Source organism: Pseudopodoces humilis, chromosome 17 (assembly GCF_049639895.1).
Source record: "Pseudopodoces humilis isolate 2021_Gansu_Grassland_sample_001 chromosome 17, ASM4963989v1, whole genome shotgun sequence".
Lineage (NCBI taxonomy): Eukaryota > Metazoa > Chordata > Aves > Passeriformes > Paridae > Pseudopodoces > Pseudopodoces humilis.
Window position 1 is genome coordinate 1,393,052 of NC_142216.1, and position 17,201 is coordinate 1,410,252.

The window sequence follows — 17,201 nt, forward strand, 5'->3', positions numbered from 1 at the left end:
CGGCTGCATCCCAACGGAGGGAAATCCCAGGAGGCAATTCCAGGTGGGCCAGGCCCTCCCAAGGCCAGCTGCTGGCAGTCCAGTGCTTATGGCAGTACCATGCCAAGAGCTATGACAGTGAGAGTGTTTATAGCTCTGGAAATGGCGCTGCCATCTGCACCACGGTGACGGCTCCGTCCCCTCCCCGCTCCTCCTCGTGCTCCTGGGGAGGGAATGAGGGTGGAGGAGCAGCTTTGGCTCAGAAATCCCTGAAATCTTAAGGAAAAGGTCCCAGTGAGGGTGTCTGGAGAAGCCTTCGGAGGTGCTGGCTGCTGGAACGTGCCCTTGGAATACAGAACACACACACACACGTGTGCCTGTTTGCTCTTTTACCCCGGGGTTTAGCTGGGAAAAAGGGAAAGCCTCCCTCTCTTTCCTGATTCCCCCCATGGCAGGTTTCCTCTCCTTCCCTTTGGATCCAAGCCAGAAGAGCTGCACAGCCCTGGAGTTCATTCCATTCCGGGAAAAGCACGTGGAATTCCCAGGGCACACGCCGCACCTGCCGAGCAAACTGACACAAATCCGCTTGGCAATTAATCCTGGAGTCGTGCTGCTAACGAAGCACTGATCATTCTTACTGCCTTTCCAGCTGGAAGCCTGCTCCAAGCTGCCTGTTTCCATGGGTTCCTTGACAGCATTCCTCAAAACTGAAGGATTTATGCTTTGGAAAACTGGGCAGCCCCTGGGTTCTGCTGCTGAAACCTCTTTCCAAGACATCTCTTGTGCCACTACAGCCATAACTCCCACCAGGGATCTTCCTTACCACAGCAAGGAGTTGTTCATGTAGGAAAAAAGAGAAAAAAAAGGAGATTTTCCTTCTCCTTCCAGGCACATCCTGCAGCCTCCACGGATGATTGTGGGGAAAGGTTTGAGTTACAAGTTGAAAACACTTTTTCTGATGCCTGAGGTGTTTCAATCAGCTCTGTTCCTACAACAGGCACTGACAACTTCTCCCTCAGTGCTTCTAAGCCACAAAAAAAACCCCAGCACGATCTCCAATAACTTTTCTGCAGCCTCACTGAGGATTTAATCAATAACAACTGTGCCAAAATCAACTGGGGGACATAAACAAGGACAAAGAGAGAAGCAGGAGAACAAAAAGCAGTTTTATCGCCCCAGTTCTGTCTCTAGACCATGGAAAATTGGCCCAGAGCATGGAAGGGGCTGCCCAGGGCAGCTTTTTCCAGTGCATTTTGATTTTTTTGTCCTTGCTCCTTGTTGCTTTCTGAATCTGAGCTGCTTTTGCTGCTGTCCTGACCTTGAGGGAGGTATTTATCACTTTGACCAGGGAAGTGTAAAATCCTACCAGACCAGATGGGTAAGGTTTTGTAACTATTTTGCATAGATACGATGGAAAAAAATCAAGATTTCCCTCTCTGTGCCCAGCAGAAGGAGGGGAGAGGTGTTATGTCCAAGGGTCACAGGGTTTGGCAGCAGCTGGGCTTGGATTGTTCCAGCAGAGGCAGAGATCAGCACACCCAGCTGATGACACCTGCAGCCTCTCTCCAGTGCAGCTTTTTTGGGAAAACTGCAGCCAAGATGGATCACAAAGAAGGGATGGACACGGGGATGTTTGCAGAGGGATGAGAGCAGACAGAAACACTCACATGAGGACATTTCACAGGCACAAAGGGCTGGAGGAACACAGCTGGAACTGAGACCTTGGAGTGCTCAGTGAAGCCTCAGATCCCAAAATGTGAAGAATCCTTCGGTGTCCCAGGCCAGGCTGGACAGGGCTTGGAATAAGCTGGGAGAGTGGAAGGTGCCCATGGCAGGGGATGGACCAGGTGAGCTCTAAGGTCCCTTCCAACCCAAATCATCACAGGATTCTCTGTTTCCTCCAGGACTGGAGGATGGTGCCAGCTCTCCATCAGTGGCTGGGTGCTCTGCAGGGCTGCAGGGAGCAGATTGCAGCCCGAGCACAGCTCTGCCTCCCCGTGTGCCCAGCCCTCCCAGGGAACCTGCCTGAGGAAAATTCCAGATGGAGGGAGCAGAAACTGCTCTGAACTCTGCTGGAGTGAAGCTGAAATCTGCTGCCTCCCTGAAATCTGTGTGCTGAGTGAGGAATAAACACAAGCACTGAAGGGAAAAAGGAGAGGGAACCCCCTGCCTGCCACAAATCTGCTGGATAATCGCAGGTTTAGTGGGAGCCTGCCCAGGATTTGGGGCTGCAGGTGAAGGGATGGGCACCTGGGGATGCTGTGGGGCTGTGGCACCAAAGGGAGAGCTGCGTTCCCTGTGTCCTGTCAGTCCTTGAGCCTGTCAATCCTGTCCATCCCAGTTCCCAGACAGAGGGGCTGTCACTGTGACCACCACAGGATTTCCTCAGTCTTGGGATGAGCCCTGCTCCTTCCCCCTGCCCTCGTTCCAAAAACATTTAAAATAAGAAGCCAATTCCACACTTACTCCACTTTTCTGGAGCTGCATGTCAGGAAGGGCCTGGCCTGGAGCATTCCCAGGGTGAGAGGAGCCCAGCTGGAACCTCTGAGGGAAGGGGAAGCCTCTGAGCTGTCAGGTTTAACCCATTTCACACAGGTCCAACCTGGCCTTGGAAAATCCCAGGGATCCAGGAGCAGCCAGAGGGAAGGATTTTTCCTGACATCCAAACCCACTCTCTGTATCCCACTTTTCTCTGAGTGCTGCCCTCTGAGGAGACCCTGCAGGGCTGTACCCTGCTCCTTGGAGTGAGAACAGCCATCCCAAAGGGAAAATCCCCGTTATCCACAGTATCCAGGAGCCCACTCCCAGTGTCCTGTCAGACATCCCCACTCCCCTGGGGCTGCTGCCTCCACCCCACAAACGTTCAGCCAGAAATAAGGGAGGGTTTCAAGTGGGTTGCAATAAACAGTGAACAGACAGAGCTGCAGTAATAAAAGAAGGGACTTACAGAGCATGGTCATGGCTAGACAGGAGCTGGTCTGCTGCAGAAGAGCAGGAGGAGCTTGGAGACAGAGGAACAGCCACTTTTAGTGCAGGAAGGAGCAAAGACAGACACAGTGAGGGAGTTAAGGGGGGAAAAGGAAAAAACACAGTGCTGGTTAATCGGGAAACAGCCCCACATCAAACACTGAGCAGTCAATGGCATCAGAGTCAGAGCCACATTCCCAAACCTCCCACTAAAAGGAGCCTGACTTTGTGTTAGCACCGCCTGAGCCATCAGGTGAAGTCCTTTTAGCCATAAACCATTCTGCTTTTCAAGAAAATCCTTCTCCTATCACCCCACAGGGTTTTAGACAGGAATTTTCTGCTGAGTCTGTTTTCCAAAACCTCTTCAGCATTGCTCTGGAAGGGATTTGGGAGCTGGGTATTGCCTTCCTCCCCATCATCCCATGAGTACCAACCACCCCTTAGGTCTGGCTGAGGATCCTCTCTGCAGGAAGCCACATCTGGCTCTTGAACAAAAGTCCAGGGAGTTTTAACTTGGCCACTTAATTTGTCCCCATGATTTTAGCAGTCATGCTCACTGCTGAAAAAAATCTGATTTTTGGAGGCAATGCAGAGCTGCTGGAGACCCCTGGCTGGTGATCCTGCAGTCTTTTGACAGCTCCAATGTGCTGGAAATGCTGGGTTGGGTTTTTAAGTACAGATGGGAGAGCAATAGCTGAGCTCCCTGGCTTAGTCTGCAGTGCAGGAGGACAGCAGTTACCACTTAATCTTCCCCAAAGCTGGAACTATGCCTGGCTGCAAGGCTGAGCTTCAAAATCCCCCTCTGCAGGCTGGGAACGAGGTGCTGCTGGTCTCTCACCAATGCCCTGAAGTGTAACAGGGAATTCCAGGGGTTCCTAAAACACTGACCAGCTGTAACCCTCATCCTGCACTGCTCTCCTGAGCCAAGAGGCTGAAACAGTGCACATGGAAAAGATTATGCTATAAAACAGCAGTCCTGGATTGGAAGAAATCAAATTTCAGGCATCTACAATTCCTTAAACAGCTTTCCTTATGTCATGAGAGGATAATGTAGAATTGTCCCTTAATGTAGCTGGGTCTGAAACAGGGGCTTGGGACCCCTGTGAGTGTCCTGTGCCCAGGAGGGAGGAGAAAGGGCAGGGAACCCCAGGGGAGCCCAGCAGCCTGTGCTGCCCAACTGTTAATTATGGGACAAGAAGAATTGCAAGGTGAGCAGACACAATTTTACAGCCAAATCTTCCCAGGCAAACACACGTGAAGCCAAGCATAGTGGGGAAAGAGGGTTTAAAGGAAATTAATTTAGCTTGCAGCTTATTTTAAAGGATTTTATGGGCTTGTTTTAAAATTTATCAAGGACAAAGATCCTTTCAAAAACAGAAGAATTGGTTTGTCACTGAGGTGCATCATTCATTTCCCTGACTTCTGGGAGCTGGTGTTTTATGGGGCTCTCTCACAGAATAGAATCATGGAATGTCCTGAGCTGGGAGGGATCATCCAGTCCCAGACCCCAAACAATCCCAGCTCCATCCCTGGAGCGCTGTCCAAGCTCTCCTGGAGCTCTGGCAGCCTCGGGGCCGGGACCATTCCCTGGGGAGCCTGGGCAGTGCCAGCACCCTCTGGGGGAAGAACCTTTCCCAAAATCCAACCCAAACCTCCCCTGGCCCAGCTCCAGCCCTTCCCTGGCTGCTGTCCCAGAGCAGAGATCAGTGCCTGGTGTTTTCCTCACTCCCACAGAGGCTGAGCAGGGCTGTGCCCAAGGATGGATTTCCAGGGATGCCCAGGGGCTGCAGGAGGTGCATCCCTGGCTGGGGAGGTGCACAGGATGCTCCTGCTGGATAAAACATTCCCACCTTCCAGCCCCAGAGCCCTGCTGGCTCGGTGGAACGCAGCTCCCTGAAGATCTCCTGGCAGCACTCGTGCAAGTGTCACTCCTAATTGCTTTCCTGCCTGTGGAGCAGTTGCTTTGTGCAGTTCTCGTGTCAGACGTTGGATCCCAGCGTTATGAAGTGCTTTCCTTGCTAATAAATACCTACTATGTGCTATAAAAGCCTGTCACAAAAGCAGCACGGGGCATGAATCTCCCCGAATGCATTAATGTGCCTTTAATATATCAGTGGAAACTGGGACTGTTCCTGTGCACTGACAGATCAATCAGTGATAAAGCTACTCATAGATAACATTAATATGAGACATGAGCAGTTTCTTGATTTTTCTTTTCTTTTGTACTTGAGTTTGGCTGTTTGGCTCTGCTCTGTTTCACGTAGCTTTGCAAAGGGACAAATCCATATTGCTGCCTCCAATCCCTAAATAAATCTCCACAATATATCGGCGTGCATTGCATTTAAACCTGTTGTTTATGTGTTTTTCCAGAAGTGGCTTCACTTCAGTGGTGGGAAAAGCACTGCCAGGAGTCAGAGCTTGGAAAGCATGGAGGTTAAAGGAATTGTTAGACTTCATTTTGAGAGAAAAATGGATTTCAGAGCAGGAAAACTCTCCTGTGTGGACATCACATCGTCTGGGCTGTGACATCATATCAAGGCAAAATACACAAAAAATGTCAGGGGCTGCTCAGGGAGGTTTGGAGTCCCCATCCCTGGAGGTGTCCAAGGAATTCCTGGACGTGGCTCTTGGTGCTCTGGGCTGGGGACAGGGTGGGGATTGGGCAGGGACTCAGCCCTGGAGGGCTTTTCCAGCCTCAGTGATTCCACGATAACTCAAACACTTCACAGAAAAAGCAAGAAGCTCTTTAGTGCCGCTGCTCTGCAGCTCCTGAAGTGCTTTGATGGCTCAGTGGAGTGACACAAATTAACAGCCTCATTAACAACCCTTCTGCCAAATCCTCAGGAACATCTCTGAAAGGCTGTCAGTGACAGTGTCAGACACAATCCACACTCCAGGGACATGACTGACTTTGGAACCACTGCCAAGGAAGGCTGAAAGAAGCAAGAGGGGAACTCTGCCTTCTCTGAGGGGAAACTGCAGCAGAGAGAGGGAGGAATTCCAGATGAACCCCAGCAATGCTCCCATTCCCAGCCCAGTCCTGCTGGAGCAAGGAAAAATTATACAGCCAAGCTTATCCCAAGGATTTCTGTGCAAAACTCATTTCAAACCCGTGCCTGGAATGTGTCTGTGCCTCCTGGAATCCAATTTAATTAATCCAGGGTAGGAGTCCCTGGGGAGTTCCCAAACTGCCTCCTAAATCTGGTTACCTGCATTTTAAAATGCTCTTTTCTGGCATGGCTGGAATGGTCTGTCCTGGCCACAGAGCAGAAAGATTAATGCAGAAGTGAGGACTGGAAATCATCAGCTCGTGCAGGAACAGCCTGAATCAGCTGGCTTTAATAGGGATGGAATATTTGCAGGGCAGGATGTAATTCCCACATTTCCATAGTGCAGCTTTACTGGTGGCACCCTCAAACCAAGCCTGGCTCTGGATCAGTTCCCAGGCCAGGTCACCCATCCAGGACGCACTGAGCAGCAGATGGTGGCAAGGGTCGCCTTTGCTGTGCCAAATAATTCAAACCAAACCCTCAAAATGCCATTTTGCTGTTTTGAAATGGAATGTTGAAGGTGGAAAGATGCTCAGAGCTGCCCAAGGCCTGGGATCACAGGTGGGTGAGCAATGGGCAGGATCCCCAAAATGGAAAATTATTAAAATCAATCAGATCATAACAGATGTGCTGGAAGTCCTTGACACCTTCTTGGAAATACCAAACTTCTGGCCAAAATATCTTGGGAATAACAAGGTTTTCTCTCCCACAGACACCCCAAAAGCCTTAAAAGCAATTTTAACCCAGCAACAGGGAAGCTTTTCCACATTGTGAGTTTACAACGGGGTGCTGCATACGATGCTTAAATAAATTCTCCTCTAGCAATCAGAAACGAAGAGAATTATTGAAAAGAAGAACAGAGAAGTGAACCTAAAATTAAAATGCACTTACACAATTAGCTCTGAGTTGGAGATACTGCTGCCCTGAGAACATGGCAATAATTGCTGAGGTTTCTATAGAATTTCTAACCCTAAGGCATGTGGAGCTCTTTGCACATGCTGAGAACACTTTGCTGATAAACCAAATTAATCTCTGGAGAGGAGAGAACCAGCCCAACACATTCAAAGGTCACTTGAAACAGAAGGCAAGTAGGTGGAGAACAAATTTCTATCCATAATAGAGTTTATTCAGGTACCAAAATGAGTTTTAAATCCTGTTTTGGACCTCTGGAATGAGTGGAGAGACTGGCAGAGGACTGGGAGCTGGATTGAGAATGTGCTGTGAGGGATGTCTGGGGTTTATCTCAGTGCAGGTGTGGATGTTGCCCTTGTTATTTAAGTGGGAAGTTTCCAGCAGGTCTGGGCTTTGTCAGGAGGAGCTGTTGGACATTCCAGCTTCAGGGAATGGGGCCAGCAGAGCCCTGCTCTGGCCCATGGAACCCTAATTCCAGCTGCAAGGCAGATCCTGCCCCACCACAGCACAGCTGCCTCTGTTTCCCAAAGCACCAATGGTGCAGTTAAAGGCAGACAAAGCAGAGTTTCATTTCATTTCAAAGCTCAAGGTGCCCTGCAGAGCCTCGGCCTCCCCACCAGACACAAACTGCTGCACAACTTCTGATCCTCAACTTGTATTAGGCCAAATAACAAAAGGGGGTTTAGCTTCACTCTAATCTCTTCTTCCAACATCCAGGCATATTTAAAGAGATTATCTTTCAAAAATTGAAGGAAACTGTGGTATTTTAAAAGTCTAATCCCCTCTCTCCTTTGTAGGAAATAAGATAAATATCTTGATTTCACTCAGCACAATTACAAGAAGCTTTTCTCTTATCAGGAGCTCTCTGTTCCCTCCAGTGAGGCATTTTTGGAGCTGGGACAAGGCTTCAGCAGTGTGCTGCTCTTTGGAGAGCAGGGTTTGGGGAAGGAGGCTCCTCTGACACTTGGGCTTTGTGGGACCCCCACATCCCCAGACCTGAGGGCTCCTCTGCTCCTGGATCCTGCAGCAGATCCCAAATCTCTCCTGCTCTCCCTGACTCAGCCCAAATCTGAGGGACCTCTGATGGTCACAGCTCCCTGTGCCCTGCTCAGGACCCCTGGCAGCCCCCCAGGCACAGGGAATTCACACAAAGGCTGGAAAACCACGCCAGGGAAATTGGAACCTAAGTTTGGATGTAAATATTGGCAAAACTTCATTAAAAAAATTAAAAAGCTCCTTTAATAAATGACAAAACTCTTGTTTTAGTTGTTGTTGAGTCTAATCATCCCCCGTAGTTTTAGAGAATCCCTTTAGAGGTTGGCAGCTAATGAAATTTAGGTGAAAACCAAATTACCTCTTGACTATTTAACAATATTAGCATTTCCAGGCAGCAATCAGATCCCCTCAGCTGGGGCTTGGTCTGGAGCCACTTCTGCTGGCACAGGGAGCTGATCCCTGAACTGAAACCTCTGGAGTGGAAAACACATCTTGAGCAACCCCTGGCTGCCCTGCCCTGGGCAAAATGAATGAAATATCACTGAAATCACCATTTTAAAATTCTCATCATTTGCTGTGTTTCTCAAGCTTTTGCTGAGGAATTTCCAAAAAAATAAAATAATTTAGTGAGAATGTGCTTTATCAGCACCTTGGCAAGGGAGGAAGCTCTTTCCTGATGGTGCCATGAGTAAAGGAACTGCTGGAGAAGGGACAACACAGACCCCAACGCTCTGCAGGTGCCACCAGCACAAAAACTCCTCACTCGATTCCAAAATGCCTCCAAAAATGCCCAGTGCACATCCAGTGTGAAACAGGGAGCGCTGGGGAATGGAGGGAAGAGTGAGACAGAGGGATCCACTTGGGGTTAATGAACTTGTAATGAAGAACCTGTCAGAGCTCTGATTCATCTTGCAGGATCATTAAAATTGCCAGGCAGAAATGTTAACCCTTTCCAGCACTGAGTGTGCTGCTGTGCCTTGGGAAGCTCCGTGGTCTCTGCCTTAGTGCCCAGGGAAGGATGAGGGACAGAGGAACAGGAGGAGATGTTTTACCTGTGAGTGCAGATCTGTGAGAGACCTGCTGGGTGCACCAGGAGCAGCTCTGAGGAGCAACCTCTGCCCTTCCTGAGCTGAGCCACGGCTGCAGCCCCTGAAATCCCACCCTCACAGGTGGGGTGGGGTCACTGCTCCACCCCCAGGACCACCCTGTGCTCTGGGGAATGCTGGATAAGAGCCAAACATCCCAAACCACTCAAAAACCATCCCAAACCACTCAAAAACCATCCCAAACCACTCAAAAACCATCCCAAACCACTCAAAAACCATCCCAAACCACTCAAAAACCATCCCAAACCATTCAAAAACCAGCACAAACCATTCACAAAACCAGCACAAACCATTCAAACACCCACAGAAACCATTCTGTGTTTACAGGATTCTGTGATCACTCATCCTTTTGCTCCACAGCAGCTCTGACCTCTTTCCTACAACCAGCAGGGATTTCTTTTTATTCCAATGCACCCTTGGAGCTGTTAAACCTCTAAAAACTGGAGCCCTGAGTTGCTGCCCTCCCATTCCAGTGGCAGCAGGGAATGCTGGGGTTCACCGCATTTCCAGCCCCCCCAAAGCGCTTGTTTGTTTTTCCCCACTTTGTTTCTCTTGGATCTTTCAAGAGAAAAAATCAGGATTTTTTTTTTTCCTTTGGAGAAATCCAATTGACATTTGGAGACCTTTCAGTGCTGCAAAATGAGTGGTAAATAAAGCTCTCACTAGAGCTTTCCCTGAAGAGACCAATGCAGTGCTCTGAGCACTTCTGAGGGGAAATGGGAGCACACCAGAGTGACCTCCCTGACCCAGATGTTCCAGAGTTTGTCTGCTCTGATCATTGCTCAAATATATTTCACCCAAAGTCATCTTCTTCGCTGTGGTAAAATTTCACAACTTGTTTTATCCAGGAATTCCAGCAATGCTGACCTGGCTCCCCATCCACTTGTGCTGTACAAGAGTTTAATGATTCATGGAAGCAGGAGTTTGTTGGTTTGTGTTGAATAAATATCTACTCATGACAGAAGAAATGTAAACAATCTGTTTCAAGGGGAACACAGCACTTTTCAGATGATTTTGGCTTTTTTTCAGTCTGGTGTTGCACAGAACCCTGAACACCCAGAAACCCCCACCTATTTACAGTTCATTATTGTGCTAATTTTTGTCACAGCTGAGTTCAGCACAAGCTCTGTCCCTCTTTCCACTGCTCTCCCTGCCAGGGGACAAAAACCAGCTGTAAAATCCCACTGGCACAACATTTACAGAAACTTTTGGTCCCTTTCCTAAAGAAGATGCAGCAGGCAGCATCCACGAGGTCAAATTGTTCCCTTCAGACCAAGTGACGCCAAAATCCACACACAACTTCCCCATTCTCCCAGCTCTAGAACATCCTCCCAAGAGAACACCGGCGACATTCTCTCCCACTGGGACATCCTCCTGTTCTCCTGAGCACACCTCTGGAGAACCTGCTCCCTACAAACCCATCCCAGCACCCTCAGGATTGCTTTTGCCCCATCCCTTTCCCATTTTTACCACCAAGACACGACAAAACCGATGCTAACCCCGTCCCGGCTGCGGCGGCCGCGGGCCGCGCTCACCTCAGCACGTGCGTGGAGCCGTTGATGGTGGTGGTGGAGCAGGGCACGGTCTGGCCCAGGATGGAAGGCCTTCGGTAGCGCTCGTCACCACAGCACAGGATGATGAGGAAGGCACGTCTGAAAGCCTTGTTGAGGAAGGCGTAGAGGAAAGGGTTCAAGCCCGAGTTGATGTAGCCCAGCCACAGGAAGGCCGTCCACAGCTTGCCGGGCACCGTGTAGTTTATGAAGGGATCCACGATGTTGGTGACGAAGAACGGGGCCCAGCAGAGGCAGAAGCAGCCCATGATGATGCACAGGGTCTTGGCAGCTTTGGTCTCGGTTTTCATGCGGTGGGTGCTGTGCTGGTCAGGGGGGTGCTGCCGTGGCTCCTGTGGGTGCTGCCGTGGCTCCTGTGGGTGCTGCCGTGGCTCCTGTGGGTGCTGCCGTGGCTCCTGGAGGTGCTGCCGTGGCTCCTGTGGGTGCTGCCGTGGCTCCTGTGGGTGCTGCCGTGGCTCCTGGAGGTGCTGCCGTGGCTCCTGTGGGTGCTGCCGTGGCTCCTGTGGGTGCTGCCGTGGCTCCTGTGGGTGCTGCCGTGGCTCCTGGAGGTGCTGCCGTGGCTCAGCCGGGTTCCCCGCGCGCTGCAGCAGCCGGATCTGCCGCGCGTGTGCCCGCGCCGTCACGTAGATGCGGTGGTAGGCCAGCACCATCAGCAGGAAGGGGATGTAGAAGGCCACCACGGAGCAGGTGATGGCGTAGGGCTTGTTCACCATGAAGATGCAGTAGGTGGAGTTGGAGGCCTTGTTGAACTGTCTTTGCTGGATCTGGGGCGCGGAGGGGAGGATAAGGAGGGAGGAAGTGGGAATCAGAGTTGGCTCGGGAGGGACCTTAAAGATCATCTTGTGCTACTCCCTGTCATGGGCTGGGACACCTTCCACTAGAGCAGGTTGCTCCAAGCCCCGTCCAGCCATCCTTGGACACTTGGACACATCCACAACCTCCCTGGGCACCCTGAGCCAGGCCCTCACCACCCTCACAGGGAAGGATTTTTTCCTGGTATCCCATCTAACCCTGCCTCTGGCCATTCCCTTGTCCTGGCACTATCAGCTCTTGTTTATTCTACCAAGAGAATCATTCTGCTTCTTATTTAGGCGAGAGCTGCAAAGGCCAAGGGGACCCAGGACTCCAGAGGTCAGGGCTCAGCTGGGGCTTGGCCTTTTTTCCCAAGGATTCCTGACTGAACTGAGAGTCAGTTTGGTAAAATCCTCTGCCAGGGCCACTGCTGTGTCAGTCCTTCCAGGACAGAGCCACCCCCCCTTAAAGATCCCCTCCAGAAATTCAGCAGCCCCTCTGCACTGGCAACAAGAAATTTCTCCTTCTTTTTCCCTTTCCCTGAAAATTTGCTTTTTAAAGAACATCCAGCACCTAACACATTGGATTGGTGTCCGTCCCTGGCTACTCACCAGGTCAATGATGCCAATGCTATTCCAGCCTTGCATGATAGGGAGGAAGGAAATAAAGGTTGGGATGACCCAGCAGCCTCCCAGCATCACCGCGATGCGCAGCGGGGTCATCTTGTTCCTGTACACCAGGGGCTGGCAGCAGATGGCATAGTACCTGCAGGGCAACAACAGGACAGAAAAAGGTCAGAGGATACTCCCAAGCCTCCTAAAAATTAAATTGTAAAGCCCTTTCTCCAGCTGTTTCTCCTGCCTTTCAAACCAGAGGGAAAACAGGAGTCTGTAGCCCGCTTCTGCTGGGTCTCTCCCAAACTTGGGACTTGCAAGGAAAAACCAGAGTTTTCTGCTTTCCAGCCAGGGAGACTGAGGCACAGGTAAATGCTCTGGGCTGTCTGAGGTCCCAGGGGAAGGGAGAGGTTCCATAATCAGCCCTGCTCTCCCTCTGCACTGGGGATGTCCCCACCCTCCAAGGAATATCCCTTATTTCCAGCTGGATTTCCTGCCTGCGCTGGACATTTATTTTGACAAGGCTGCAAAAGCTGTTACCACGAAATAACAAAGTCTCCCAAAGCTGTGAAAATGTCGGTAAAATGAAGAGTGTTGTTCCATTTTCCAGGAATCCACCTCTTTTCCAGCTGGGCTTTAACATTCCCAAAGGTGTCTTGGCACCCTCAAGGGGATGTGGCCTGATCCCTCCTCCCTCCTCCTGATCCATCCAAAATATCCCAAGTACAACAGATGCCTGCTCCTAAACCAGCTATGACCTAAAAATGTCTTCTCAATGAGAAAAGAAATCAAATTTTCTGTTTGTTTGATCCCTGCAGGTGGATCTCTCCATCAGGAAGGAGTAGCAAACCTAAAACTGGAAATCTCTGCCTCTGAAATTATTATTTATCCCTATGAAAACCAGATCAGCAAATATCCAATTGCAGACTTTCAGTGGTCCTGACCTGACAGTCAGTCTCAGCTTTCCAATAAAATATTTTTTGCTCTTTGAATTTTTGGATTTAGCAGACTCTGTAAAAAATTGTATGGGGAGGGCAGAACCATGAATTAGAGGAATTAAATTAGCAAGCACACGTGTGTTAAAGGGCTGCTCTCTGAGATGTGCATTTATTTAATCAAGATTTGAGTGAGACCCAGGAGCTTTGTCCTAAACAGGCACAAAAATATAAGAATTTCTGTTTTTCCCTAAGTTGTTTTTTTTTTTTTATTAAAGTCATGTGGAGTCAACTGAACTGCTTTATTTTGATAAAATCAGATGATATATTCCACACAGAGGCTTGAAATAACATCAAAGTGTCAAAAGAAAACATTCCTTAAAAGTCTCTTTGAAACAAGATTCAAAGTGTCACAGGGGAAAAACGCTGAAACAAGCATTCAACTCCTGCAATTTGATAATTCCTCTGTTCTCCTCTGGCTTCCTGTTTGCATGAAAAATCAGCTTGTGCCTCTGGAAAGCTGCACTTCCAAAGAAATTGGATTTGCCAGGAGCTGCCCTTTTAGACCTGTGGGTGAAATGTTCCTCTCGTGGAGCTCCAGCTCAGCTGGGGCTGATCCCTGTCCCAGGAAATGCCCTTTGAATTCCAACAGGAACTTTTTGGATGTTTACTGGGACAGAGGGAGCTTCCCTTGGCATCAGAGCTGCTCCTCTGACTCTCAACACAAAGGGTCTATATTAAAAAAATATATATATTTAAATTATTGAATTGTTTCTTATCTCAAAGTCCCCCACTGGAAGTGCTGGACATCAAAGACATCAAAGCCAAGGCACAAGAGACGCCATTTCTTTGCAGAAAGGGCAAAAGAAGAAATCCAATAAATAAAAGGATAAAACCAGCCAAGACAGCAGCTACCCTTTGACAAGCTGGATAAGCAAACAGGAAGGGAAAACCACTGTACACTGCTAATTAAACAGGAAAACAATTCTTGCCAGCAGTTTGAGTGATCACATTTCTCTGCTCCTCTCTCTGCTGCAGCTGAAAGAATTACACTGAATTGCTCCTGCTATTAAAGGCCATTAGAGTAAAAATTATGCCTGTAAAAATGACACCTTAAGCTCTCGTATTTCTTCCCTCCCTGTGATTCAGCAGCAATTTTCCTCCACTTTCGTGTCAAAAGATTTCATTTTATTTCCTTTTCGCCGGGGCTGCTAGCAGAACTTCCCCTGTGCTCAGGGAGTGGAGCTGGGCTCCTCCTGTCACTGTTTTGGGTGACAAAGTGCCCTGAGCAGGGCGTGGGTGACAATTGTGGGATGGGGAGGGAGGCAGAGGAGCACAGCACCCACTTCTCCAGAGCCCAGCAGGGTTTCCATCCTAAGAATCAGATAACAGCTGGGAAGAAGGCTTGGAAGTCACAGTTTTTGCAGGAGCTGGTGGTTTGATGTATGTGGTGGCCTGAGTGTTTAAGCAGCTATTTATTCACTGGGAGAAAAGTAATTATATCTGTGAGATTATCAATAGTTTTAGTCAGAGGCTGGAATAAAGACATGCTCTGTATTTCTGCTTCATTTCAAGGCAGAGCTGTTTTCACAAGGAATATCTGTTATCTGCTGCTGTGGCAGTGTGATGGATGAACAGAAAATGCAATACATACACATGATTAATACCATGTCCAGGCCAAATTAAATATTAATTCTCTCTATTATCAGTCAAGTTTCTTGCAAATGTTCACTTCCCTGTTACCTACAGCAGAGCAGCTGATGTGAAACCTCCTCTCCTCTGCAATGACATTCTCCACTGAAGGGGAAACACAGGAATCCCTTCCCGGAGCTGCAGCTCTTCCAATAAAGCAAAGGTTATTATAACACTTCTCCTTTCCCCTATCAGACATTTGCCACAGGAATGAATCAAGTGCTAACATTTTACAGGTGGCTGAAAAGAAGAAATCCATCTTTTGGATGGATTTCCAAATCATCTGGCCACTGCAGAAATCACAGAATCACAGGGAAGGGACTTGGGAAGGGACCTTAAAGATAATTTAACTCCCCCCCAGCCATGGCAGGGACACCTCCCACTATCCCAGGCTGCTCCAAGGACACTTCCAGGGATCCAGGGGCAGCCAGGAATTCCTTCCCAAATCCCATCTCTCCCTTCCCTCTGGCAGTGGGAAGCCATTCCCTGGTCCTGGCACTCTCTTTTCCATCTTCCCACTGAAAGGTCCCAGTTTGGAACCACTGCAGCTCCACACCCTGGATGTGACTGACAGCAGCACAATCCAGCTGTGGGCAGTGGCGAGGAATTCTTTATTTATCCCAACATCTCCTCAATCCCAGGAAAAGCTGCCCTGGAGTGCTCAGCTCCTGCCTGAGGCCTGCTGAGACTCTGACCACACCACTGCTCCTTCCTCACCTCCTGGGCACTGCAGAAACAGAATCACTGAGCTGCAGCAGATCATTCCTTGCCCTTGGGGAGAAATTAAAGCATCTCCCTGGTTTGCAGCGCAGTTTGGAGCCTGTAGGCACCACCCTGCAAGGAGCTCTGTAGCTCTCACAGCCAGACAAATCCACCCCCTCCCTTATTAACAGCCTGGCTCTGGGGGTGGCCCACACTTGGAAACATTTGGTGTCATGTGCATATGGAAAATGATGTGCACAGCATATGTTGGATCATCACTGGGGCCAGGATGAGACACAGAACGCTCACACTGAGTAATAGCTCACCCCCCCCCTTCAATCATCTAGGAAAAAAGAAGCCAGAAGACAGGAAAACTGGAAAAAAAAGAAGATAAAAGGAGGGGGAAACTTAAAAAAAGAAGACAAAAGGATTGGAAAACTGTGGGTCTCTCTCCCAAAGTTAGGTGCAAGAGCCAAGGCCTCTGTCAGTGGGAAGTCACTGCCCTTGTCCTTGTCCCTCAGGGAATCCAGACTGGGACAGAGTCTCCAGTTGAGCCCTGACCAAGTGATGAACCTAAGGAGCCACCATTTCAATTTATTTGTGCCTGTGGGAAATTAATCCAACACTACTGTTGCTGGTATTTCAGTGAAAACAGGTTCTGGCCTCTGTATAACCAGATTTGAACATTTTTTTTGGAAAGAACAGCTCTTTCTATTTTCCTTTCTCCCACCAAGTAAATAAGCTTTGGGCTCTCATTGTGCCAAAGGAAACAAAGTTCTGCATCGTTGGTCCAGAAAAAGAAAACGTCCTAAAATGATTAAATCTAACAAAATTAAATTCTTATTAGAAAAACAACGGCCTGCTGGTGTTGAGATAATTACAACTGAGAAAAATGCTAAAGAGAACAGTTAATTGGAGCTGGATAAATTTAGCAGGGAACACAAACAAATGTATGTTGCCAAATGGAGAGAGAGGGCTCCTCCTGGGTCCCCGTGAGGCTGAGGTGCTGGAGGGTTATTGGCAGCGAGGGTGGCAAAATAAATGAAATATTTCTGAAGGGTTTGCAAAGACTGCTAAAGGACAGAGCATCCCTCAGCCTGTGGCCATCTGCTCTGGGATTTTCCTGAATGCTCCTGGAGCTGGATTCTGCAAACCCTGGGATGGTTTTCCAGGCAGGGACAGCTCCACAGCGGTGTCACCTCTCACAGCCTCGGGGACAGGCTCTGGCTGTCCCACCTGAGCTGTCTGAGACCCAGGTGAAACAGGGAATTTCCAGCCTGGGCAGAACTCCAGCTGGAATTTGGGGCATTTGATCAGACTGTAACCATTAATTATTGACAGCTGCCCCAGGTTTCATCGTTCTCCCCAGGAACAGCCGGGGATGTTCCACGGGGCACCACTGGGCACAGCGGCTTCCTCCACCCTGGGAAAACAGCCTGTGCTCCCAGCCATGGCCTGGGCACCCTCTGGGCACCCTCTGGGCACCAGCCAGGGCCTGTCTGTGATGCCATGGAAAGGGGATGAGCACGGAAAGCCGGGCTGGAGCGGGGGCAGTGCCCACCCTGTGCCCCCAGGGCCACGCTCCGTGCCCTGGCACAGGGACAGGGCTCTGTCATAGGCTGTCACCACAGGGCTTGGGAGGCTGCACAACATCACCTCTCCCGCAGGACTGTGCTAATTTGCTGGCTGAACAGTCCATTAATGGTAATTAATGTTTGCAAACAGCACAGCGAGCATCTGTCGCTCTGCTCTGCTCTCTGGGTGCATCTGCTGAGCTTTAGCCCTGGTTTTGCAGGGATTTGGGGCTGTGCCCGAATTTGGGATCACTTTGGGATCACAGAACACACCCAGGGCTGGTTTGTGGTGTGCAAATGTCAGCAAACAG

At 49.5% G+C, this 17,201-nt stretch overlaps 1 protein-coding gene across 3 annotated transcripts in view; it reads right to left on the reverse strand.

Annotated features, from left to right (window-relative positions):
• The window catches only part of HTR4 (5-hydroxytryptamine receptor 4), a 66,936-nt gene that overhangs the window by 11,945 nt on the left and 37,790 nt on the right, over positions 1 to 17,201 (reverse strand). For all 3 annotated transcript variants that reach the window (XR_015774015.1, XM_088063622.1, XM_088063623.1), the window contains exons 5-6: positions 11,985 to 12,138; positions 10,546 to 11,345 (exon numbers count right to left, since the gene is read on the reverse strand). Coding sequence is in view for 2 of the 3 variants with exons in the window: in XM_088063622.1 (XP_087919748.1) it covers positions 10,546 to 11,345; positions 11,985 to 12,138 (954 nt within the window). In the remaining variant the exon portion in view is untranslated. The remainder of the gene's footprint in view (positions 1 to 10,545; positions 11,346 to 11,984; positions 12,139 to 17,201) is intronic.